Below are 27,359 nucleotides of genomic sequence, written 5' to 3'. Positions count from 1 at the left end.
AATAAAAATAATTTTGAAATTATAAATTTGTTTTCTCATTGTTAGGCCGAGAACTTTTCAGACCACCCTCGTATAGTATAAGAATGATGTTTGTGTGTAGGTGGGTGTATTTTATTTTATTTTTCAGAGTAAAGAGTATACATCTTTGGATGTATCACTTTGGACAAATCATCGGGTAATGGAGTGGCTTCGAACTGTCGATTTATCTGAATATGCCCCAAATTTGAGGGGTAGTGGTGTTCATGGAGCCTTAATGGTAAAGTAGTGCATTTATTATAATACAACCTGATAATATCAGTATATTTTAATCGTATGTTTGTTCATTCATCCATATGTATTTAGCTTTTTATATTGTATGAAACTAGTGAATGAAAAAATAAATAAATAAAATAACATTAAGCCTTCTGATTAACAACCAAAATTCCCAGATAGTATTCACTGAAGTACTTGTTCTAGGCTCTTAGTCTGTTTTTACTACCTTTGTATCTGTGTACATGTTAATTTTGCATCATTGTCTGTGCTGATTTATCTGGTATGATTAATATGAAATACTGGAATTATTAAATGAGTGTAATTTTATTCATCGATGCTATCTTCTTTCCATAAAAGTAAAAACATGAATGCCATTTTCCCCATATTAAATCATTCAAACAAAACTCAGACTAGTTGGAAATTTCCTTTTAGAATTTTGGGTGATTATTGTTACGTTTGGTCATGAGGGCAGAGGCCCTGATGTCTATCCTCTCCCTTTCATTCTCACATGCAGTGTGGATGAAACCCTTCAAGGATTTGCCAAATACATCATAGAGACCTGTCCTTTGACAACAGTAATGCAGTTCTACAGGCCATTACCACATACAAAGACCCAAACCTGATATTAACAACCAGGAGACTTCCCAACCAGGAAGTGAATAACCATGTTGCTACTTACTTACTCTGCCATATCATGCCTGGAGGTAATTCAAATTCAGTGGGATGCATAGGGGAACTATGAAGGCTATATGTAAACATAACTGGTTTCCTTGGTGTGATCAATATGTCTGAGTCTTTCACATTTCACTGTATGTCCCTACTCTACATTTAATTCTTCTCCCCATTCAGCATGTGATCTGTAGTAAATTATGTATTTAGTTTAATCCTTTATCCAAGTGTAAGCAAACAAAGTTTGCACCTGCCTGAAGTATCTTCAGGACTGGGGAAACTCGTGGTAAAGGTGGTATAAGTTCTCATCACCTTGCCGTAGTATCTCCCATAACGAAAAGCACATCTTCTTGCAGACATGTATAATGCTATGCATTAAGGGAAGGGCCACTACCCAGACCGGTTTCGACCTTTATTGAGGTCTCATCAGTGGGAACTAGACCCAGTGGTAGTGATACCAAGATGCAAGTAATGGAGAAGTCGTATTGACCTATACGAGTTGCCAAAAGGTGTCACACCTTATTAAATTACTTCAGATTAGAGAAAGATGTTGGAAGTTTTTTTACTTCAGGCGCAAACTTTGTTTGCTTACACTTGGATAAAGGATTAAACTAAATATATAATTTATAGTCATTGATAGTCTAACCAAGTGAAAAAAACTTCCAACATCTTTCTCTAATTCAGAGTAATTTAATAATAAGATTAAATTACTCTGAATTACCTTTTGGCAACTGGTATAGGTAAATATGACTTCTCCATTACTTTCACCTTGGTATCACCACCAATGGGTCTGCCTCCCATTGATGAGACCTCAATAAAGGTCGAAACCGGTCTGGGTAGTGGCCCTTCTCTTAATGCATAGCATTATATATGTCCTCAAGGAGATGTGCTTTGCATTATGGGAGATACTAAGGCAAGTGATGAGAACTTATTCCACCTTTACCACGAGTTGCCCCAGTCCTGAAGATACTTCAGGCACAAACTTTGTTTACTTACACTTGGATAAAGGATTTAAACTAAATATATAATTTATAGTCTAACCAAGTGAATAAAACTTCCAACATCTGTAGTAAAATTTCATTCAAATGAAGTTTTACTGCAGATCACAAAAAAGTCACATAAAAAACTCAAACTTACAATAGAAGTAATTTTAATCAAAATAAAATGCAATAAAATAATTAATTTTAAAAAGCATCACTACAGCATAAGTAAGACTGCAATAAACAAGATTTTCCTGTGGGCATGTTGTCCACTTTTGTTATTTTAGTGTCCAAGACAAATTATATCAGCAGACTGGAGATACGACCATGAATAGTTCTCACTCTGCTATGCTTGCTGTTACTACTTGCAGAAATATCAAAGAATGTCTTGTTAATGACATTTCTCCTAAACCTGTGGTACAGATATGTTGATAATATTTTGGCATTATGGAATGGTTTTCCATCAGATTTGAAATTCTTTGTCTCTAAAATAAATATCATTGATCCTAGAATTCAAGCGAAGTGATTTCTGCTGGTCATATGTAGAGAGTTGGAGATGATGCTTCCTGGAAACTCCTTAGTTGCATGCATTCACTTAAGGTGAAAAGAATGGATGAATAAAGAGATTAAGCATGTGATACAGAGAAAAGGGGCATTATGGAGGCAGCATAAGAGAAGTGGAAATAACCAATTCCATGAGGACTACAAAGACAAGGCAAGGTGGGTGACTTGGTTGGTGAGGGTAGCTAAAGTGTGAAGTATAAACAGCAGTTAGCTAATGAAGCCAAAAAGAATCCTAAGGAGTTCTTTCGATATGTAGCCAGCAAAAGAAAGAATGATTGGGGAAGGATGACTGTTTGGAGAAAATGGTATAAAGACAGCTGTTGCAGAAGGTGTGGTGGAGATACTTAATGAGCAGTTCATAAAGGCCTTTCAATCTTGTGAATGTGACTTCATGGAGAGATTGAGAGCAGTTGATGATGGGGAGAAGAGACTGACTGTAAGTGAGCAAGAGGTGTATTGGGAGATGAGCAAACTAGATGTAAATAAGGCTCTAGGACTTGATAATATATCACCATGTATTCTGATGGAATGTACCAGGGAGTTGACACCTGTCTTGACGTTTTTTTTTAATATGAGTCTTGCACTGGGTTAAGTTCCTGAGGAGTGTAAGTAGGGCAAGATTGTGCCACTTCATAAAGGAAGTGATAGAACTCAAGCATCAAACTATAGGCCTATCTGTGTGTCAGTTGTTGTGGTTAAGTTGTTGGAGAAGTTTGTGAGAACTAAGATCCAGAATTGGGTTGACAACAATAGTATTATCTTTGATGGACAGCATGGATTTGCTAAAGGGAGGTCATGTTTTAGTAATCTACTTACTTATTACAATAAGGTGACTGCTTCCTTGGACAGAGGAGAAGGATACACAGTAATATACTTTGATTTCGCAAATGTTTTTGATAGAGTACCTCATGATAGGTTGACGGTCAAACTAGAGTGGATAGGGTTGGATATTAGATTGGTGCATTGGATTGGAGACTGGCTATCTGATAGGTATCAACAAGTTGTGTATGGGTGAGCGATATCCAGGAAAAGGAAAGTCACTAGTGGTGTGCCTCAGGGGTCTGTTTTAGGGCCATTACTGTTTAACTTGTATATTAATAATATTGGTGAAGATTTGCATGGAGATATTCAGTTGTTTGCAGATGATGCAAAGTTCAGATGAACCATGAAGAGTAGAGAAGATGTTCTGGCCTTACAAGAAGACTTGAATAAATTGAGTGATTGGGCACAGGAAAGGGGATGCGAGTTCAATGTTGCAAAATGTAAGGTTTTAAAATTTGGAAAACAAAGATGGATGCAGAAATTACACTTGATGAGGATATATTGTCAGAGGTGGAGGAAATAAGAGATCTGGGGGTGATAGTGAATAAGGATCTGAAATTTAGGGGACACATAGCTAAAATTGTGAAGACAACGCAAAGGCTTCTGGGCATGATGCGGAGGACACCGACTTGTAGAAGTAGGGAGATTCTTCTTACATTGTATAAGGCTTTGATTAGGCCACGTGGACTATTATGCCCAGATTTGGTCACCTGGTTTTCCCAGAGGTGACTGACTAAGGTAATTTCTAACTTCTGGAATGTCGAATATGAGGAAAGATTGAGAAGATGCAACTTGCAGATGAAATGAATTGAGAAGATGCAACTTGCAGAAGATGAAACCCACCCACCCAACATAAAATCCCACATCCCACCAAAAAGAGACATAGAACATCTGCAGTTTACATATCATACTTTTATCTCATAGCAATCTCCTATTGTCCCAATATTTAATGTATTTCAGATACTGTTTATTACATATGTATTAATATATTCAATTCAACAGAAAAATATTTTATTTTCTACTGTTCTAATAGGTTTATGAACCACGATTTAGTGCAGATCTCTTGGCAACTCTACTCAACATTCCACCTACAAAGACACTTTTAAGGAGACATCTTAATACTCAATTTAAGCAACTTGTGGGTATAGAATTAATGGCCGTAAAGCGAGAATGTGAAACTCAGCCTGGCTACTTTCCATTGTCTCCTAGCACAAAAGTTAAAGTAAGTTAAGGCAACAGAAAGAGTAATAAATCATTCATCTTAATGAAAGTAACTGTAAAACAATCAAGTTAATTTCATAATTTTAGAATGTTGTCATAACTGATTTTTTAATACTATAAAAGAATGACCGTTCCATAGTTTCTGATCCTATATTTTACATTAAATAAAGATTTAATGTAATATTAGTAATAGTATTAATATATTAAAAATATATTAATGTTAATATCACTTACGAATTTCACTTGAGCTTTTTTTTTCTAGGCTGTTCGTAAAACACAATTTGCATTGATGAGGAAAAGGAAATCAGAGCTAGAGTTTGAAGATTTTGTATGTCCAATGGATACTCCAACTTCAACCCTTAAAAATTCATCATGCTCATCGGAAAACTCATCACAAAAGGATAACAGCATGAAAGACTCTAATAAGTCCAATACAAATGAAAAAGTAAGCTATTTAAAAAAAAAAATTTTTTTTCTGATATTTTGGAAGAACTACAGTACGTTGCACTTTTCAGTTAGAAAAGGCCTAAGTTTGATTTTCGTCATGACGGAAGGAATCATTATATGGACTTTTTCAATTGAAGGTGAGTTAGCCGATTTCATATGGAAGGCAGCAGGGTTTTTCCTCCCAGAAACTCTAGGTTTTTCATCTCGCATACAGACAAAGCCCTTCAGAACACACGCAATTTACAGACAATAAATACTAGTATTGGTGGCGTTGATGTAGATGATTGGTAGTAGAGGTTCAGCGTAGTGGTGGAGATGGAGAGTTGTGCAGTGGGTGTCCTCCCACGATGAGTCTTTGGACTCCTTGGAGATGTCACGAATAATAATATTCCCTTCAGCTGTTATTTTCAAGGAGATTTTTAAGTATACTCTTTTCCATCACTTGATTCAAAAAAAAAAAAAATTCTCCATTATATTTTACATTAATGATATATTTCAACCATATGATATTACTTATGACAAAATAAACAAATAATTGAAGGTAATAACTAGAGAATTCTAGTGTGGTCTGAACTCAAATAAGCTGGTTCAGTGAGATGTCAATTTAATGTTCTCAGATCTAATGTTTTAATCTTTCGCTTAAGAAAATGGAATGCCACATTAAACGAACTATGATATGGAAAATGAGGGATCTCAAGGTAATAATAGATTAAGTGCTGAAGTCAAAAAGACACATTGCAGCATTTATGAAAGTCACCCATCAACTGCTGTCAGTCATAATGCGATTAGCTTCTGAAAGCACTAATAAATGCATGTATAAGGATAGTTACCATAGGAATAGGATGGTCTGGATTGCATGAAGAGTAGTTAAATCTGTGAAGATATATATGAGGCAAAGGGTTATGAAGATTAGCAGATAGGAGCAGGAGAAGCAACAGATGATTGGTAGATCTGGTTATAGATCAAGAAATGTTATGCTTATTTATGAATGCCATCAGTATCAGACTTCTCATACTCCTGGCATTCATTGAATTTGCATTGATTTAAGTTTATTTGCCTGAAAATAGTTAAGTGAAACATGGTTGGAGTAGAATAAGATGCTATCCTTTGAAGCTTTATGAGATGTGGGTGAGGAGCAGATTATTTACATGTAAATTGGTTGGAGAGTGGACTTCATTGCCTGAAAGTGTGTGTGTCTCCAATCCTTCAATGTAGGTCTGCAAACTGTTTTTTTTTTCATATTTGATGTTGTCTCTTGGCAGTTTAGCTATTCTTTTCATGTTGATTCCATTCAAATCTTATCTTCATAAATTCTTCACAAATCTAATTTTTCACTCTATCAAATTTTGTTTTATTATCTATTTGTCTTAATGTTTTCATTTCACAAGTATTTACCTGCGTATTTTTGATGTTTCTATTCTTGTTTCAGATGCATACATAATATTGGTTGGATTACTGATTTTTATATTCTTACTTTTGTTTCATCTTTATTTTTCTTTATGAGTCTTTTGACTCCTTGCAGGTCTGATGTTAATAATGTTATAGAAGGTGAAAAAGCTAGTTGAGTTGGGCTCACAAGATGATTAGATATCAAATGGAATTGCTTTAAGATTAATTACTCGGCTTACTCTGTTTCCATGCAATAACTCTTATGGATTCTAAGCAGTTAATTTGTTTATTTTTATTGAAAATCAGGGATTGTGATCTCAACTTCTGGTGTCTTTTAATGTGTAATGATATTTCAGTAGTAGTATGAGTTTGTTCACATTAGTTTCTATTGTTTGCGATTTGATAGAAGTAGTTGGGCATGGAGATATTGCAATCATGGTAATATTCATTTGAATGTAAATTCAAAGAATGAATAGTGGATCAATTATCCAGTATAGCTGGTATTGCATCCAGGTTGACAGTGAAATTTATAAACATTATGATTTAGTGTCAGTTGTACACTAGTCATTGTACTCATGGATTCTTACAATAATGAAAAATGGTGGATGAGTGGGAACTAGAGAACTCAGCTCACTCCTAAAAATATAACATGTTGTCTTCATGCAAATAATATTGCATGTGCATAAAAGACATGATGTACTCTAAGAAGAGTCAGTAAGGGAAGCAGAAAAAACAGAATAAAGAAATGTAGACCTGAAACATGGACCTATCAGAGTAACAGGTTAGAAGTCTGGGAAAGATGTAAATCACTTGACTGCTGATAAGAAGAGTAACCTTGGAACAAGGCTAACAGCAAAGAGCTTGAGTCCAACTGAAATCTGGTGAGTGAACAGGAAAAATAAACGGGAGTGTGAAACTTCCAACTTGAGGATTTATTCATACCCCAGATGTAAATTCATTCAGGATTTACTGGACAATACCATGCAACCTAAGTTCAAGTTGGCTGGTAAAAAATAAAACAAAATCCTGAATTGTTTTTGGTGCAACCGACTCTTCAGGCTAAATCTTTAAAATCTAAAGATAAAAAGAGTATAGGTATTCATATGTCTCCCAATGTTCACCATAACACATACTGCAAGTGATACATTAACCAACAGGTTTGTTGAACCATGAGAATAGCCTGCACTACACAACCTCGTCCAAACATAGTTATTGGACTGCAGCACTGTCTATAGTGCCTGTTTTCTATTAAACAAGGCAGCACAACTCCAGATATTTGATGTTCATTGAAATTATATGTAGCTTGTGATTGCAACTCTACCATGAAAAAGCTATGCAATTGCTTATGGATAGCAAATATACTCATGGGTAATAACTCTTAACATTTGAAGATTGAATGTTACATTTTGAACAGATGTCTTTGGGGATGGGTGTAACTACTTTAAGGTTCACTGGCCATCTCCATCAACTTCTGTGATCACCAGTATCCATTTTCTTAGCTGTTGTATCATCCATGGAATTCTGCCACAAACTTGCCAATAGCACCTACCAATCAAGGTTCTTTGAAATTCCTTAAGCTCTTACAGATTTATGAATCAAACAAGTTGCTACGTAAGCATTATAGAAAAACTTTAAAGATCTCTCCTTTGCATATGTCTAGCTGGATGAAATTATCTAAAATATAAAGTTAGTAGGATCTCCCACAATAAGTCTCCTGTCACACATAGCTCAACATACCATGCTTTAAACACATTACCTCTGCAATGACTGTAAACTGTATTCCCACAAACTTTCTTCATACTCAACATTCCAGAGACTAGAAACCACTATAGCCAATCATTGCAGGATATCCCTCCATCCTTTTGATAACCAAGTTCCAAAATCTTGCACAATAATACATATTATTCTGATCAAGCCTTATACAATGGAACAATCTTACTTCTTCACATCAATGTCCTCTGCATCATCATCATCTGCTAAAACCGTGAGAAGAGCACAACAGTGTTATATTCTAAATTTTAGGTCCTTATCCACCATGACCCTTGAGATGCTTGCTTCCCGAATTTTAGACCTAACCCTTTGCAACACTGAACTCTGGCAGCACCATTTACTTGCCCATTCAACCCAGTCTATTTTCAGCTCTCTTGTAAGACATATCTGCATTACTCCTGTTAGTTCTTCCCAACCGTACATGATCTGCAAACAACTGTATATCACCTTTCAAGCCTTTCCCAATATCATTAACATACAAGTTAAACAGCAACAGTCCTAGAACATACCCTCGAGGCACATCACTTGCGACTTTCTTCTTTTCGGGTATGATTCCCCCATACACAACTTCCTGATACCTATCAGAAAGCCACTTTCTAATCCAGTGTACTAATATGCTATCAAATCCCATCCATTGCAGTTTAATTACCAGCTTGTCAGGTGGCAATTATCAAAAGGTCTTTGCAAAATCAAAGTATACTGCTATCTATGAATGTCCCTTTGTCTAATTCTTTTGTCACCTTGTTATAAAAAAGTAGATGGCTAATACATGATCTTCCCTTAGCAAATCCATGTTATTCATCAAAGAGGTTGCTGCTGTTGTCACTGAATTCTGGATCTTGGTCCTTGCTAAACTTTCCAAAACTTTAACCAACAACTCCAGACAGACTGGTCTAATTTGAAGCCTCAGCCTTATCCTCATGAAGCAGAACAATTTTGTCCTCTTTCTACCCCTTTGGAACTCGACCTAGTATGTGGTTGGTCTAAAAAAGTCCGCCTTGACCATAGATGGCAACACTATCGGCAAGATTTTTTTTTCTAAGTTGGTATATCTGTTATAAGCATCCATGTGAAATTGAAAGTCATTCTATCAAGTAGCTTGTTTTATTTATATATATATATATATATATATATATATATATATATATATATATATATATATATATTTATATATATACACACACACACACAGCTGTCTGAAGCAAAAGTATTTTCTGTATTCCCTTGAAATGGATAAAATTGAGTATCGTGCAGTTATAAAATTCTTTGTAAAAGAAGGTTTAACACCAAAAGAAATTCATTCAAAGTTTACAAAAGTTTATGGACACTCTTCTCCTTCATTTTTGACAATTAAGAAATGGGCTGCCGAGTTTAAACATGGCCGTACCAGCCTTGAAGATGATCCACGTGAAGGACATCCAAAATTGTGATAACACCAGAAATCATTGATCAAGTGCATGATATGGTACTGGATGACTGGTGCGTCATAGTGCATGAAACTGCTGAGACTATAGGCATTTCAAAAGAATGTGTAGGATATATTTTGCATGAAGAATTGCAAATGAAAAAGTTTTGCCAAGAGGGTTGCCTGCTCATAGCAGATCAAAAACACACTCGCATGAAAATATCTGATCAGTGCTTGGAGCGTTTTAACAAGAACAAAACTGATTTTGTGCATCAGTTTATTAGTATGGATGAGACTTGGATTCACCATTACACAACAGAATCCAAACAGTGGACAGAAGCCAGCTGTTCAGCACCAAAGAAGACAAAGTCGGTTCCATCAGTAGGAAAGGTTATGGCATCGTTGTCTTGGGATGCTAAAAGGCATTTTGTTTATTAATTATCTTGAAAAGGGTAAAACAATAACCAGGGAATATTATGCCAATCTTTTAACCAGACTAGATAAAAAAATTCATGAGAAAAGACCCGGTTTGCAGAAGAAAAAATCATCTTTCATCAGGAGAATGCACCTGCCCGCAAAGGTGTTTTGGCAATGGGAAAATTAACGGATCTGCACTATGAATTGTTGGAACATCCACCCTATTCCCCAGATTTGGTTCCTTTGACTTCTATCTCTATCCAAAGCTAAAATCTTCCTTGATAGTCAGCGTTTTTCTTTGAATCACGAGATGATTGCAGCTGTAGAGGAGTATTTTGCAGATCTCACTGAGAATTACTACATGGATTGGATAATGGTGCTTGATCATCGCTGGAATAAATATCTTAAGGGAGATTATGTTGAAAGATAATTTTGAAATTATAAATTCGTTTTTTCATTGTTAGGCCAAGAACTTTTCAGACCACCTCCTAAGAACAATGTTAAACAAGTACATCAGAGCTGTTAATTTCCTGGAATATTCCCTCAAAAACCAAAGTGATATATTATCAATTTTGCATATATTTTCTGTTTACTCACCATCAAATTGCAAGAGTCATTTTAGGAAATCCATTCCATTTCTCTAGACACTAAAGTCTGTACATATTCTTCAAGTGTTGTGTGCTGACAGATAACTAACCCTTGAAGGTAACATCACTTAACTTGGTCTTATTTAAATAATCATTGCCTATATCTATGACATGATTGATTTAACTAAGGAGTTTAGCTTTGTTGCAGCATATACTTTTGGGAATCTAGTATATAAAAATCTGTTATCCAAAATGTATGGTTTTTTTTTTTTTTTTTTTGTGCATATGAACAGGATGAAGTGAAGATGACACATGGGATTGGGGAAGTTTCAGAAGAAATAAGCTCTTTAACGGTATGTGTATTGTAATATCTACTCTTTGCAAATGTAATCAGTTTGTAAATAGGCTAAAACAAATGTTATTTAAAAAATTATACCATACATAAAAGAGCAAACTGAAGGTATCAATTTCATCATCTTTTTTCATGATGGAAGTTTTTTTTCACTTGGCTATACTACCAATTATATATTTGGTTTAGTCCTTTATCCAAGTATAGGCAATATTTTTTTTTTCTCTAAGTTGGTATATCTGTCATAAGCATCCATATAAAATTGCAAGTCATATCAAGTATTTTCAGGACTGGGGCAACTTGTGGTAAAGGTGGTATAAGTTCTCATCACTTGCCTTAGTATCTCCCATAATGTAAAGGTCACTACCCAGACTTGTTTCGACCTTTATTGAGGTCTCATTAGTTGGGAGCCAGACCTAGAGGTGGTGATACTAAGGTGGAAGTAATGGAGAAGTCTTATTTCCATTCTTATATTTCCTTCTCCATTACTTCCGCCTTAGTATCACCACCTCTGGGTCTGGCTCCCACTGATGAGACTTCAAGAAAGGTCGAAACCAGTCTGCGTAGTGACCCTTCCCTTAATGCATAGCATTATACATGTCCGCAAGGAGATGTGCTTTGCATTATAGGATACCAAGGCAAGTGATGAGAAGTTATACACCACCTTTGCTGCAAGTTGCCCCAGTCCTGAAAATACTTCGGGCGCATCTTTTTTCAGTTCTTTCTCCACTATTAAAAAGTAACATATTTTGAGGTATTGCTTAGCCTGGGAAATTTATATTTGCCAAAATATTTTTATTATTATTTCATGCATGAATTGGATGCTAAATTGAGCCCAAATTTAAATCACAATTGTGATATGGCTCGATTCCCCCACACTTTAATGAAGATTTAAGTTGTCAAAATTATCAGCATAGTGATTCTATTTATGATATAGATTAATACTGTAGACTTAGTGTATAAGTTTTTGTTCTCTGCATCCATAATTTGAATTCAGAAAGCAAATATTTTATTTTAAATTATATAGACAGATAGTATTCAATTTTTTTCCCCTTTTTCAGAACCTTCTAAAAGATGATAATCTCTTTGATAACATGGCAGCAACAAATGTCTAAGTGCTTTCTTCTTTCAATGAACAATCAAATTGCAGCACCCCAAGTGCTTTTTCTATTAAGAACTGCTCATATCAAGCTTTAATGTGGCTGGTAGTTCAAAGAGAATGTACAGAAGAATGTCTCTAATTGTAGAGATTACTGCTCAATATCACATCATCTCTTCTGAGCCAAAAACTAGTCCAATTCACTGCAAAGCAACGTGAGACGAACCAAAATTAGATTTCACACATCTGTAAGCACATTACAACAGTAAACATGTTCAAGCAACATTATTTTACAAAGGAATGTTTTATACATTTTTATTTCACTTGTAGCACTATTTATAGGTACAAAGAATTTTTTCTATGCATTGTTATGTGCCTTTGCATATTCGAATGCCACTGTACCTTTTTTTTATATACAGTGTATAGATTTTATAGCAGTTTACTAAGGATTCTGTGTAATTATTTTATAATCTATAAATAAATTAAGATATTCTCAAATCAACATCTAATATAATGATCATCCTGAACCACACATTATCTCCATCTACCATAAATACTTCAGCAGCTGAAAATATTGCAGACTAGATTCAATATTGGAATGTGTCTATCAAAAATATTGTGTTAAAAGACCATACTTGAAGATTTTGGTACATTCATTTTCTTTATTAACTGATACATTTTAATAGAAACATTTACAAAGTGATAGATACACTGTTAATAGATGATTAACAAAAAAAAAAAAAAAAAAAAAGGCTACAGCTGTTTTAACATACAGTTTAAATTTAACTTTCAAATTCTCTCAACATCTTCCATAGGAAGTGCAAGAAACTTTAATGGAATTAATGTGTGAGGCTAAGTGAAACATTGTGTGATTGAAATCATTTGTTAGTGCAAAAATAGATCATTCTAAAGGCTGAACTGACTGCTGACATTACAAACCACCATAAGAATAGATCTTTTGAATGTGCAAAAAAACACTACATTTACATTTTGAACTAGTCAGGATTTGCATGTTATAATAGAAATGAACTTTCTTAAAACTGCAATATAAGAATGATATCAAAAATAATTTAAGCTATGTTGATTTACTGCATAAAAATATGGGCTATCTTACATTTCTCAATTTTAAAATGCATGCAAAAATTATAAACATTAATCTTAAAATAATAGATTAAGATGGTCAGAATTCTACTGCAGCTTTCACTTCTTGTACATCAGTTTATCGTAAAGAGCATCATAGCTGTGGAAACATTTGTACTGTAATAATATCCAAAAATGAAATCAAGCAACATAATAGCTATAAAATTAAATGTCCGAAACACTGTTTTTCTAGAATTTATACATCTATCATTCTCATGAGCATAAATATAGGCAGTGACAGCATAATATTCAACCATTTGTGCCAGTTACTCTTGAGAATGCCTACTTCATAAATTCTAAGCAATGGAAAAATATTGTTTTGTAGATATTAGACCTGTTTATATTTGTTTGATTTCACTTCCAGATATTGCTGTAGTATTCCTTCACCTGTACAAATGCTTGCTTTCATTTTCTTAATTTTAAAATAAATGTGAAAAAGTGATCTAAAATTAAAGAAATAAAAATACATACTGAAACTGATCCTGTTTGTAGGCTCCCTAACAGAGATACCAAAACACAATATATGTGCCTTATGGCCTACTATTGCATTGTTATGCTTTAAACTAATATCTGGTTTATTTCATTTAAACAAATGTAATAACATTCTTGCTTAGCAAACTTCTTTCCTTATCACAGTTTATGCTTTCATTTGTAATTTTAAAGAATGAGCAATAACAGCTCAGGAGAGTCTAGTTCAAAAACAACTTGCTTCCTATAATATAATATATCAGTACCAACTTTCACCATGGCAAACACCATTATAACATTTTTGCACGCTATAACAAACTACTGCAAAGTCCTGAGAAAAAGTACCATTGGCACAATGATCTTTTAAAGGAAATTCACTATATAACAAAACTATTCTGATAGTTCCTCCATGGGTGATACAATACAGGAACTCTGCTCTAGCTACTAAACAAGTAACTTTTCCTAGACACTTTCCTCCAATAAACAGTATGGCAGGTCCTATATTGGTGATGAATCATTACTACTTGAAGACATTCCCAAAAATCCATGCCCCAGTGGGAATCAAACCCACAACATATAGGTCTGAGAACAGAGCCAACAAACCAGGCTGAAAATCTGTTCTCTGGAATGTTGAGACGATGCAATTTGCAGAGCCTAGTGCATAGGAGCGATATGGCAGATGTACAAAGTGGTAAGGGGTTGTTATGGGATTAACATTGAAGAGGTTGTTCATAAAATGGTGGGAGAAGCAGGTTTTTGCATAGAGTTGTGAATGATTGGAATGCATTGCCTGAGAGTGTTCTCTGAAGAGAATTTGAATGTATTTAAGGCATGGTATGATAAGCTGTGTATGACAAAAGGGACCTCCTAGACGAGTCTGCGACTCCATGAGGTCCGAGGAGGATAATAATAAATACCATATTTCATTAAAGCCAATGCAGTCAAGCAAATCACGCTCATGGATAGACAAATCTCTCTTAATAAGTGCTTATACATACATTGCTGCAAAACAAGTAATATCTAAAAATAGATATTACTTTGAAAACAAACCATTTATGTAGTATCATTTTTATAACTGATACTGAACTGGGAAAGCCCACATACTTACTCTGAACAATGGATAATGTTGCAACATGGTAGAGCCTCTGCTACTAATGGCTCAAGAAAAAAGTTAAGCAAGTTTGAGTGCAATTAGCACACACTCCCTTGATGAGTCTTTGGACTTCCTGGAGGTGTCACATAATAATAATAATAATAATAATAATAAAAGTGAACTTATTTAATCTAATCATTGATAGTATCAATCTTAACATGACTACTATAGATTCCTTAATTTCACATTCTGGAATAAAACAAAACTTTCAATTTAGGTGAACTGCTTATATTTATATTATCATTAAATTATCTAATAACTATTCATTTTCTGTTATTGGCCTGGTTGATTAGTTAGTTAGCCAAATGGTAAGTGTATCTGTTGTGCAAGAGCAGACTGTTGGTTCGAATCTCACTGTGGGAATGGATGTTTAGTGAATGTCTTTAGGTGGTACATGAATTTCATTGCATGGTGCCATTTTATGTAAATTCATGTCACCAGATTCACATTAAGAACTTCATTACCTACCAAGGTATCTGATTTTAGCATTTCAACTAACTAAACATTGGTACAAATACAAAACTGTAACCAAGGAATAGCATATTTGTTAACTTCAATGAGGCACTCAGTGCAAAACAAATGTCAAAAGCGCAACGATGTATTGATAATTAGTCTGCCATTGCATAAAATTATGCATTAGATATTCAAGGTTGTACTTAGAACTAATATTTGAGCAATGGAAATAATAAACACCTGCCTTAGGTTCTTCATCCTCATAAGGAAATAAGGTTATTAAACAAGTCACATTAAAAGGCTCTGGTCAAAATTATTATTAACATCCCAACTTCCATGATGTCAGAGACTCAATGTGGGAGTTGCACGCTATTGCACACAATGCTCATCCAACTGTGCAAAATGTGCTGGTTAATATGGTACAGTGTGAAAAGAAGTTTTTAAACATGTTAAAAACCAAACAAAATAATCTGAGGTAACTGTGCTTGATTCATTTTGCCTAAATATGCTGTTGACTATTCAGCAGTGATAATATGCACATTCATTAAGTATTTACTGCATATCACTTACAGTAATTACATTTGAAAGAGTAATAAATTTAAAAGAGACAAAGCACTACATATATTTACTGTCAGAATGTTGCAAATTTGCAACATTGACAGTAAATTAGCATTTTTTTTTTTTTTATTTCAAAAACAAGAATGGCTCAAAGAAACATTACATTGTAAGAAATATAAGGATATCATTAAAAATAAATAAAATTCATCTATTTAAAAACAGTAGTCAATGTCCAAATGTGGACAAAACAGAATTAAATAGTCCAACCAGAAGACTGGATAATGGACAAGTTACTGAGCATCTTAATTCAAATTTGCTTCACTGGCATCATTGTTTAACTTTTTTTTTTTTTAATCCAAAATTTCCAGAATTTGATTCTGTTATAGAAATAAGTCTGCAACCTCTTCAACATATACTCAGCACAAATGCTACAAATAAAGGGAAGCCCATGTAAGTCTTTCAGTTGATTTTTACTTTTTTTTTTTTTTTTTTTAGGTAATGAATTAGCATTTACTAATTTCTTGCTTAGTGCTAATTTGTATCAATTAGCTTTATTCTTAAATCATCCCAATGCTAGTAGTACGATCAACTCAGTATAGCAAATAGTATTATGGTGAACTGATTAAAATAAACTACTGAGACATCTCAGCCAAAGCTACCAAACAAAGGCTATTTTGAATCAAACTGACTAGAGCAAACCTTCCACAGCAAGCTATTCCTCTGATTCTTATGCATATAATATAATAGGAGATGACTTGTAGATTTATGGCCTGTAAAGATGGCTTATAGGCCATATTAAAAATTGAACTGGACTATTGTGCAATTTTTTTTTGTCAAAATTAGTTTATCACATCAGAATTAGGAATAAGTGGTGTTTATAACAATTTAATAAAAATTTTGCATATTTGAAAGGTATTATGGAAGTAAAAATGTGCATCCAAAAAATAAAAAAATAAAAAATTTGCATATTACCAATCTGCTTATCATAACACCAAAAAAAAAAAAAAAGTTTTCCTCTGCTTGAGTGCAAAAATTATTAGAAGACAAAAAACAGAGTACAAAGTTTTGAAGAACCAAAATGGCACTGTAGGCATGCTCACTAACATAACAGATTTCATATATGAAAATATTACCCCATATACATCAGCACTAGCATGTACATATTATGATTCAGTTAGTATAAAAATTAGATAAACTGAACTGAACCAGAAATTTACTGCATTCTAAGATCATCATCATAGGGTGTTCTGACAAATATTAATTGGTGTTGTATATTAGGAAATGATACTATTAAAAGTTTACTCTAATATAGCATTATGAATATCATTCCCACTCAAATATAACTTAGTTTTAATCTTTAATATAATTAGAAAAACAACAAAAATTCAACAACTGTTATATCTGTTCCAACCAATGCATTATGTAAAGCTATAAAGTGGATATTAGATCCAGCATCATTTAAAAGAGCCAAATGTAGAAACCATTAAAGTTTCATAAAAATAAGTTGACCAGAGCGCTTACAGGAATACACTCACCAGCATTCACAAGTTGCCTTGGCGTGGACTACTTAGGAAACAAACGCTGTCCAAGTGTCTATATATTCGCTTGCTGTTAGTCCATTTTGATAAGGTTTCGCTGGCCTGACAGCTGTTTCAAACTGGCTGGTTCTCCTCAGGAACTAGGCAAAACCTTAAGAGAGCAAAAACTCTCATTCAGTACTAAGGAATTGAAATGTCGGAGAGGTGTATTTTTTGTAAGCGAACTCTCGGTTGGTGCGTAAAGTATTTATTAAAATAAATAGCCAAAAAAGTTTCAGTTCAGAGATGAAAAATTATATAAGTGGATATTAGATCCAGCATTATTTCAAATGCCGAATGTAGAAACTATGAAAGTTTTGTAAAAATAAGTTGACCAGAGAGCTTACGGGAATATGCTAACCTGCATTCACGAGTTGCCTTAGCGTGGACTACTTAGAAAACAAACACTGCCCAAGCATCTAGCATCTGTTAAAGAATTCTGGTCTTTCACATGACATAACATCAAAACCTCCCTGTATAATAAACAAAGCAGAATTATGTGCACTATCTTTGAAAAATAAATTCCTGTATATATAAAGCCAGGAATCGATTTTTTGCATAGAAAGCATAATAGTGGTGAATGAATTTAAGGACGGTAGCAGTGACAACTGATTGCTTCAAATAAAGGTCAAACAATAACATCCTGGAGATACAGTTTTATCTTTAACACTGCCTATCCAGATTTTTTTTCTTTTTTATCATATTACGACAGTTTGCTTAACTATTAACAAAATAATTTTAATAAACTTCACTTGAAAATGTTAGTGAATACCATTAAACTTCATTTAAAAAACATTGAATTATAAGTTTTCCTCAATGAAAAAAAACTACTTAATTAGTGATATTTTTTAATCTATTTTTTGAGAACTGGAAATATAAGTAAAATTATTAGGAAAAATGTAAGTAATACAAAAAAAATTTACTAAAATAAAGAGCCATCTCTCTCACGTTTCAAGTTCCTTAGTACTGAGAGTTTTTACTCTCTTAGGTTTCTGCCTAGTCTCTGATGAAAACCAATGAGTTTGAAACAGCTGTCAGGCTAGTGAAACCTTTATCAAACAAACAATAGGATGCAAATATACAGACACTTACTAGCGATTGTGCTTCCTATCATTTGGCTGGGGCAACTCGTAGTATGGCGGCGATTATATTCCCGTAAGCTCTCTGGTCAAACTTCGCCGACACTTCTATAGTTTCTGTATTCAGCTTTGAAATAATGTTGAATTTAATATCCACTGAATTTATACAAAAAACAATTCTATTTTATGATTAGAATCTCATCACAAAGTACATACAATAAATGGACAGTCATACAAAACAAGAACAAAAATTCAAACTTACTAGTGCATCCTTTCTATTACTTTAAGAGTAGTAATACACTCCTAAGAAACCAAGGAACAATTTAAATACAGTCAATAAGTATAAGGCTAGGTATAGGGAAAGAGTAACTTACACATAAAATGCACAAAAAGAGAGGGGGGGTGATCTCTTTACATATGCTTGTACCTGGTGATCCTTGCACATTCAGACTGTTACTATTGGGAAACCAGGGAACACAGTGCTGGTGTCTGAGGGAATGTACTTTTAACATTTGTTCTCATTTCTATTCTTGTTTTGTGCAAGTATTAATTTTTGTTCACACCAATGATAGAATGAGATACTCATCATAAAGTACAAAAATATTTAATATTAAGAATTTTATATCATATATAATATAATATTTTAAATAATTCACCTATATAGGCAGTTTAGAAATATGATTATTGATACACAAAATAAAGATTGGGAACTCATTCTGAGCAGATGCTTAATAAATATGTAATTAGCCTGAATAAGCATCAAAACAATTTAGCTAAATGATCGACCTCACACAACCACAAAAATGAAATTTCTCTATGTGCAACAAGTTAACATACAGGCTACTTTATGAACACTGATCTTTACGAATAAGATTTTATAAGATAACATACAAGTAAAGTTGAAGTAGTGAAAACAGTATTTATATATATATATATATATTATACACATACACACAACTTGAGTTCATTCACAAGAGGTGCTTCATAATAAAATACAATAGCAAAAAATTGATAGTGCAAAATCATACTGAAAATGGATTTTGCATGTTTTGTAAATGTAGAAAGATAATCATTGTTATTATTATTATAATGAAGGAGCACATTACACGCTATCACATGAAGAATTACTTAACTCTTGTTTGTATTGTATTTAGATAATCCATTTTTTTTTTAGAATCTCATGTAATTCACGTAAACTGTATCCAATTCATGAAGAGAAATAATGCTGAATTTAAACTCTCTTAATTTCAACTAATGGCTTATATTTCATCCTGTTTTTATATTGGTTTTCTTTCCATGGCAGTGAGAAAAGTTTCACAGTCAAATAGTATCTTCTGTGGAATGTTGCAAATGGAGGATTGTGGATTTCAAAGTTTGATAATCAGAGAGAGAGAGAGGCAGGGGGAGGGGAAAACATGACAGAAATAAAGTTGGTAAAAAGAATTTATTGTATATACAGTATTTTTGGCAGGTGCAGTAAAACAACAGGTCATTCCAAAAAGACGAATCAGGATGCGAGATCCAGATTTTTTTTTTTTTTTTTTGTGATATGCAGTTAGTAAATGAAATAAGTTGCTAGTGCAAGTAGTGAGTTCTTCCTCAGTGAATACATTCAACAACAGCACAATAGGTGTTGTGAGTTAGGAACAAATGAGTCCTTGGGAGGTGCTTCTTTCATAATGGTGTTAACTACACTAAAAGCAATCATTTATAATGGAAAGAGATATATCAGAAATCAATGAAAGAAATTAGTATCTTAATTATGATCCCAAGGACTGTTTCCTAAGCTAGTGCTTGAAACGAATGTAAACTTCAGAATCAGAAGAAATATCAACCAAACAGAGTTCTTATATTTGACAACAAATCTTATGTATTCCTTTCCCCCCCCCTCCCATTTTTAATTACTAAACTCTGCAAGATCTCTCTTACATCATGTTTTTATTTTTTTTTTTTCAGTATGAACATGTTATTCAATCAAGCTTCAATGGCATCACCTAAACCTTCACTATTTGCATTTGATATACATTAAAGAACTAAAAATATTTTAACCAATATCAAACATTTATAAGACCATATTATACAGCCTACTAGATAGCATATTTCTTTATCTAAAAAAATGTGTCTTGAAAAGATGATTTTTAATGAAAGTCTGTGCCTTGCTCTTTCAAACTCTTGGATGAATTATAAATGCCCATAAGTTCTTTGGTTAATTTCTTACAAAATGGTTAGATCCTCAGAAATGTTTAATATTGTCTCATTAATTTATGTAAAAAAGTAGCACAATATTGTAATATACTTTGGTTGTCAAAATATCACAGAAAAATTAAAATGGCAATATGTGGCAAGTAGGACACGGTTTATGAATTCTACAAAATAAAAACAGCAATTAGTATTTTTCAGCCTTTACAACACCATGATAAACTAGAAAAGGCTTCATAATTTTAGTTATTAAATACTGAAATAACAGCCAAATGTAGTAGGAATGAGACTTGCCACTGATAATGTAAAAATAAAAACAATAATATTACTCTTTCAATAACATAACATCCAATTATAGATCTTCATATACGTTGGGATATGTGCTTACAGAAATATCCTTTGGAAAAAAGGCACTTCCAATATACTTTGGTATCTCACATAAAACAGGTTAAACAACTGCTTTGTTTACACAGGGAGAAAAACTGAAATCACAGGGATGTCATTAGTCAATCATCAAAAATAGAGCACACGACAGTACCATACCGATGATCTAAAGAGTAAAAAATAAAATTTAATTAATGAATAAGCCCATATTACCAGCTTAAATTACTGATTAGATAATTAGAAAACATGATATACAGCTTACTACTTATAGATTAAAAAAACATTCAGATAAAATACTGCTAGGATTTATATTCAAGGGTATGAGATTAATAACATTTTCAGATTCCCAGATTTTTCTCTCTGTTAAGTTATAGCAATGGTATAAGGCTTCAGATTCATTCTAAAAAACTCATCTGTCGAGGTATTATGTGGATCAGCTGAGGACAGTACATGCAAATCATAGGACTATGACCTCACTTCTCTGGTAATCTATATTTCTTAGATATATGCATTTCTCAAACTGTCCATATATGGTGACCTGCAGTCACTCCAGTCAAACTGTGGTGTGACTGCAGAACACTTTAAGGGGTGTGTCTGGGTTTAAAGGATTGAAGTACTAATCTTATCATGAAGATTAAATAGTAATTTATATATATATATATATATATATATATCTACTCTATATCTATAAAAAGATAAGACAAAATTTGTAATGTTTTTATGTGACGTTATTTGATATCTTCTCTATATAAAATAAAAAGGTGCTAGAAGATTTATTTAGTTTATTTATGATTATGCAGGATTATAAATATCTACTCTATACATTCATGAAATTATTTTTTCTTACTTTATTTATCTTTCTTCCATTAAAGTTCCTTTAATTAGAGGTTTCCAGGAATTTAAGATAAGCCGAAATTTGAAACGTTTTTATGTCACAGATGCGACATAAAATTCGAAACAGATGCGACGTCAGCTTGGTAAGTCATGACTTTTGGAAGGTGGCGAAATGCATGATGCTTCCTCCACCTTTGCTACGATTGCCCTTGTGTTGCACTACCATTGGGTAGGTAGCTCTCTTAAAGGTAGTGTAACACAGGGCAACCGCATATAATCAGTCATGACCTACCAGCCTGGAAATCGTGGGGGTGGGCGCCGTATCTCCCCCCCCCCCCTAGTGTGTGTGTGTGTGTGTGTGTGTGTGTGTGTGTGTATATATATAGATATTTTTTATTTATTTAACTTGTTAAAATATACATTAGAAGATTTTTGTACTACTTTGCCATTAACATCTTAATAATTTCACTATTACTCTGTTATATTCAAAGTAAGTTCAAATTAATTAGAAATCGTATTCAGGATATTTTTAACTGGAATTCGAATATAAATGCTTTACTTTATATGATGGCATAACATTTGAGTTGGATCTATCTAAAGATTTCAGCTAGTTTCATGGAAATAAAGTTAATATAGGAAAGAATAATATATAACCTTTGACTTCTGCATCACTGGAGGTGCATTGGTTGATAAAGGAGTCTAGACTATGCATTCATTGTAGTATAAAATAACGTTTTTTTTTTTTTTTTTTTAAGAAATTAGTTCTTGGGCTAGCTCTTCCTCATCAGTAATGGGATACTGCTGAAATGACCAGTTTCTGAGGTCCTTAATGGTGAGAAAAGGCATGTAGCTATCTGTACAGTGCAGTTTTCTAACAATAGATTTTGAACTTACCATATTGTTTAGTTAGGTATAAATCAAAAAATGAAATCACTCAACTGTAGTTCATGTTAGGATATTAACTGCTGAGAAAAATCAAAAGTGATTGTCTGTGGCTCCAAATTAAGAAATATTATTTTAACTGTTAATATTTGGTCCCTTGACACTTCTTCTTCTACGCGTTATTCCCGCTTCCTATGCAGGGTCCGCGTGTTACTTAGATGCGACTTCTTGTTAGTACTACTCCCAACCGACCCGTCGCCTGGTGGGAGGATATATTTTTGACTGTAGAGGCGTATGTTCACGGGGCCAGTTTGCAGGATGAAAAACGCCAGATAAACTGGCAGAAAAAACCCTACTGACCGCGCCCAAGACCGGCTAACTTGGCTATGCCTGAGGAAGATCCTCAAATTCCTCACATCTACAACGGGAATCGAACCTGGGACACTCCTTCCACAGACATATGGTTGCGAAGCGCAAAGCCACTAGGCTAACCACGCGGTATTTGGTCCCTTGACACTAAGTATGAGAAATTTTCTTTTTGGATTTATTAGTGGACCATAGTTCTTTATAAATATATACAATCGTCTACAAGTTTCACCAGCTAAGTCTGTCTGGCTTCTTCAGGACAAGAAATGGGTACACTAAAATTAAATGCTAAAAAAAGAATGGAGTAACAACAGTTGAATTAATTAAATTGAAATGATGCATAATATCAAGAGTATGGAGTCTTAGTCATTGTTAGTTGATCGCATTTTATAGTTTTTCACAAAGTTGAGTTCTGCTAAGCATAGTGAATTTATTAAGCTTTTCCAAATGTCTTTTACTATCGTGCCTTGATTTCTGTTGAGATTGTCTCCCATCCAGAGTACCACTTTCTTTAAAGTTTCTACATCTGAAATCTTCTTTGATGTTCAGCATGGAGCTGTTTCGAACCACTCCATCGATTGGGGAAACAGCTCCATGCTGTACATCGAAGAAGATTTCAGATGTAGAAACTTTAAAGAAGCTGCAGTGGTACTCCGGACAGGAGAAAATCTCAACAGAAATCAAAGTATGATACTAAAAGACATTTGGAAAAGCTTAATAAATTCACTATGCTTAGCAGAACTCAACTTTGTGAAAAACTAAATAACGCGATCAACTAACAATGACTAAGACTCCATGCTCTTGATGTTACGCATCATTTCAATTTTAATTCATTTAACTGTTGTTACTCCATTCTTTTTTAGCATTTAATGTTAGTGTACCCATTTCTTGTCCTGAAGAAGTCAGACAGACTTAGCTGTCGAAACCTGTCAACGATTGTATATATTTATAAAGAACTATGGACCACTAATAAATCCAAAAAGAAAATTTCTCATACTAAGAAATATTATTTTATTTCATGACACCCTCGAGGAGTCCAAAGACTCATCGAGTGAGGGCACCTACTATACAATTCTCCGTATCCACCACATAATGCACCAACTACACCACTACCATCATCATCTATACCATATAATCATGTTTTTCTCATCATGCATTTCCTTAAAAAAACATGAGAATAATCATCCTATTTTAGGATGTTTGTTGTTGAGCATTATTTTCATTCATATGGAGTTGGTAGAGCAAATGGTCCAAACCTACATGTTTGTGAGCAGTTTGTTCATCATTTCCATAAGTGTGCCCCAAGCAACAGCATCACATTGCCTTGATCAAGAGGTTCTGACATACTTGGAGTGTTCTGCCACAATTATTTTATTTAGCGTATGATGTACAGGTCTCAGAATAAAACATACAAATTACATAAAACAGCATAAAAACAATTATAAAAATCTTAATATGATTTTTTACACTAGGTTGAAATGATTAAACATCAAAATTAAGAATCAGGAGTCAGAGCTTAATCTTTAAATCCTGGATCCACTCCAGGGATTTTGGGGTCAGTTTAACTAAGTCCTCTTTAGAACCTGAGAATGAGTAGATAGGGCACTCAAGCACAATGTGATTGATAGTCTGGAGTATCGGACCAGTTCCATTTATGCAAGAGATGCTTACATCTCCCATGTCCTGTTCTGATCCGATTTAAAGTGGTCCATACATGTCTAGGGAGATTGAAGCCCTCCAGACGAGATGTCGGATTTGAGATGGGTATTGAAGATTGGAGGTATGTTGAAACCAATACTCTCCCCATGACTCACATAGGTCGAAGTTCTCGTCGTTTATTTGTATTGCACTCCTCCAGGCAGGGTGCCTGGATTTCAGTCTTTGAAGTATGGAAGGAAATGTCTTCGTGGATAGGCAAGGAACTGTTTCCAATTATTTTTGTCCATAGTTTGCTTAAGGCTTGGGTCCTGCGGAGCGAAGGAGGGGCTATATTACTGAGAGTTGGGAGCCAGTAGCCAGGAGTAGATCTTAAAGCTCCAGAGATTATCCTCATAGTTTGATTCAGCTGGACATCGACCAAAGAAGCGTGTGTGCTGTTCAGCCACACAGGAGCACAATACTCTGCTGTGGAATAGACCAAAGGCAGTGCAGTAGTATGCAGTGTGTTGGCATCAGCACCCCAAGAAGTACCAGCAAGTTTATGCATTATATTACTACATTTTTAATTTCCCAGCAATATTTTCTAGATGATATTTAAATGTCAAACTTCTGTCTAAGGTAACTCCTAAGTATTTTGGATGATTGTTAAATTTCACCTGTTTATTTCTGAAGTAAACTTTTGGGATATAGTTGGCCTGGATATTACTTAAATGAAAGGATGCTACTTTAGTTTTCTTCAGGTTAGGTTGTAATCGCCATCGTCTAAAGTACTTATCAAGTACAGCCAGATCTTCAGTTAAGGTGTTCTCAGCTTTTTGGAATGTTGAGTTGCAATGGCAATATTGTCAGCATACATGAATCTCCATGATGCTGTTTCTGGGATATCACTAATATATAAGATAAAGAGCAATGGGGCAAGAAGTGACCACCCCTGAGGTAGGCCATTTTTAATCTTAAAGAATTTACTTTGAGATTCGTTGAGAGATACTTGTATCCATCTGTCGAAACAAATGCAAAAGGCATTTGGGAACCCATAAACTGTTAACACAAACTGGAGCAAGTGTTACACGTCTCTGAACTGCAGTTGATGCCAAACAGCGGTAAAATTTGGGATACCAAGGCATTTTGGGCAAAACACATTTCCATCTAAGCAGTCATGTAAGCAGGTGAACCTATAGATTTCTTTTGAGATCTGAATTTGTCCAAGAGAAACCTCTTCACAGTGAGGTCACTTCATGGTGTGCAGTTTCCAGTCATGACATAATTGGACCCTACTTCATTGAAGAGGGTGGTGTACTTCCTCTAGCCTATAACAGCAAACAACTATATATTGTCCTGATGGCCTCTATCTCACAACATATTGCCTCAAACATACTAGCTTCCACATCTATCTTTGTGATGACATACTCCTTTTCAATGCAATGCATTTATCATGAGCAGTACCCATTGCCTCAACCAATTCTCTGCATCCTCTCTAAAAATACCTTACTCCTTGCATTCTATTCCTCTAACTACATCATCTCCTGCCAAACACATCTCACTAATGCCTAAAAGTTTTGGTAAGGTTGCACCAACTAATGACAAAAATTCCGCTTATTAAAAATAGATACAAGCAGAAGACAACAAAAAGATTAATCACATGTAAGGAAAATTTGTTTCATACATACAGAATTTGGCTATATTTCATAGCCATATGATATAAGAAAAAATTTAGAATAACACTCGAAATTCAAGTAAGTGTGACAATGCATTAATTAACTGCAAGAGGATCTATAACTCTATCTATAATTATTAGAATTCAAAGAAATAAAGTTTAAAAATAATAGTGGCTTGAAAAAAGTTCCATGTTTGGTCTCTAGAGCAACATTTCCAGACTGTAAAAATAAATAAAAATACAAAAAAATCTGAAAAAGAGAGCCAAAAGGCTTCACTTCGGCAATGCAAAATTATTCAAATTAAGTGGATATTGAATCCAACATTATTTCATAGCTGAATATAGAAACTACAAGAGTTTCATGCCGAATATATATAGAGACTATAAAAGTTTCAGCGGATACAAGCGTATGCCAACCTTTCATGACAGGGCAACTCGTAGTAAAGGTGGAGCAAGCTCCAATCACTGTCCTTGGTATTTTCCTGTAATGTAAAAGGCTGCCTTACTCCACAGAAGCCAATTCAAAGTGGAGATTGACCTACCCACTCAGTCTCCAAAAGTTAGATAGGGCTAAAACAGCCTTGCCTGCACCCTATACAGGCGTAAAAAGACATTAGCTGATGTAAAACACATCTCCTAGGAGATGTGTTTGAAGGAATGTCTGCTAGAGGGCTATATGGTGTGTAGTGTTTGCAGAGAGCTCCTGAAATGATAAGTATTATTTTGAGAATAAATTGGCAGTATTGATTTAATCTTGACGTGGTATTGTTTGTTTTTGGTAGCTTGGTGTGTCTGTGCGATTTTGGGTGTGATGTCCGCCTTAATTAAACTAGTAGTTTAAAGATACAATTGATAGCACATGGCACTAATGTGATGAAAAATAATGGTGACCAAGACTTCACCATCTTTGTTCAAAAACTTTAATGTAAGGGAATTCGTCTGATGTGTGGTATATATGCATTCCCGAAAGAGGCTGGAGTTT

At 34.1% G+C, this 27,359-nt stretch overlaps 2 protein-coding genes across 7 annotated transcripts in view; one reads left to right on the top strand and one right to left on the bottom strand.

Moving 5' to 3' along the window:
* LOC150105922 (liprin-beta-1-like) overlaps nucleotides 1-17,246 on the top strand; it is a 268,087-nt gene extending 250,841 nt beyond the window's left edge. For all 5 annotated transcript variants that reach the window (XM_090394411.1, XM_090394410.1, XM_090394409.1 and 2 more), the window contains 5 exons: nucleotides 128-256; nucleotides 4,321-4,509; nucleotides 4,771-4,953; nucleotides 10,817-10,876; nucleotides 11,934-17,246. In XM_090394411.1, coding sequence (XP_090250537.1) covers nucleotides 128-256; nucleotides 4,321-4,509; nucleotides 4,771-4,953; nucleotides 10,817-10,876; nucleotides 11,934-11,987 — 615 coding nt within the window. In that variant the 3' untranslated portion in view covers nucleotides 11,988-17,246. The remainder of the gene's footprint in view (nucleotides 1-127; nucleotides 257-4,320; nucleotides 4,510-4,770; nucleotides 4,954-10,816; nucleotides 10,877-11,933) is intronic.
* Nucleotides 12,614-27,359, bottom strand: part of LOC150105921 (tetraspanin-11-like) — a 106,167-nt gene continuing 91,421 nt past the window's right edge. For both annotated transcript variants that reach the window (XM_090394415.1, XM_090394414.1), the window contains exon 9: nucleotides 12,614-21,148. In XM_090394415.1, coding sequence (XP_090250541.1) covers nucleotides 21,101-21,148 — 48 coding nt within the window. In that variant the 3' untranslated portion in view covers nucleotides 12,614-21,100. The remainder of the gene's footprint in view (nucleotides 21,149-27,359) is intronic.

Source organism: Typopeltis vanoorti, chromosome 6, assembly GCF_054136105.1.
Source record: "Typopeltis vanoorti isolate ZY-2024b chromosome 6, IOZ_Tvanoo_1.0, whole genome shotgun sequence".
Classification (NCBI taxonomy): domain Eukaryota; kingdom Metazoa; phylum Arthropoda; class Arachnida; order Uropygi; family Thelyphonidae; genus Typopeltis; species Typopeltis vanoorti.
The sequence above is the reverse complement of the archived record's forward strand: the minus strand, read 5'-3'. Positions and strand labels throughout refer to the sequence as shown.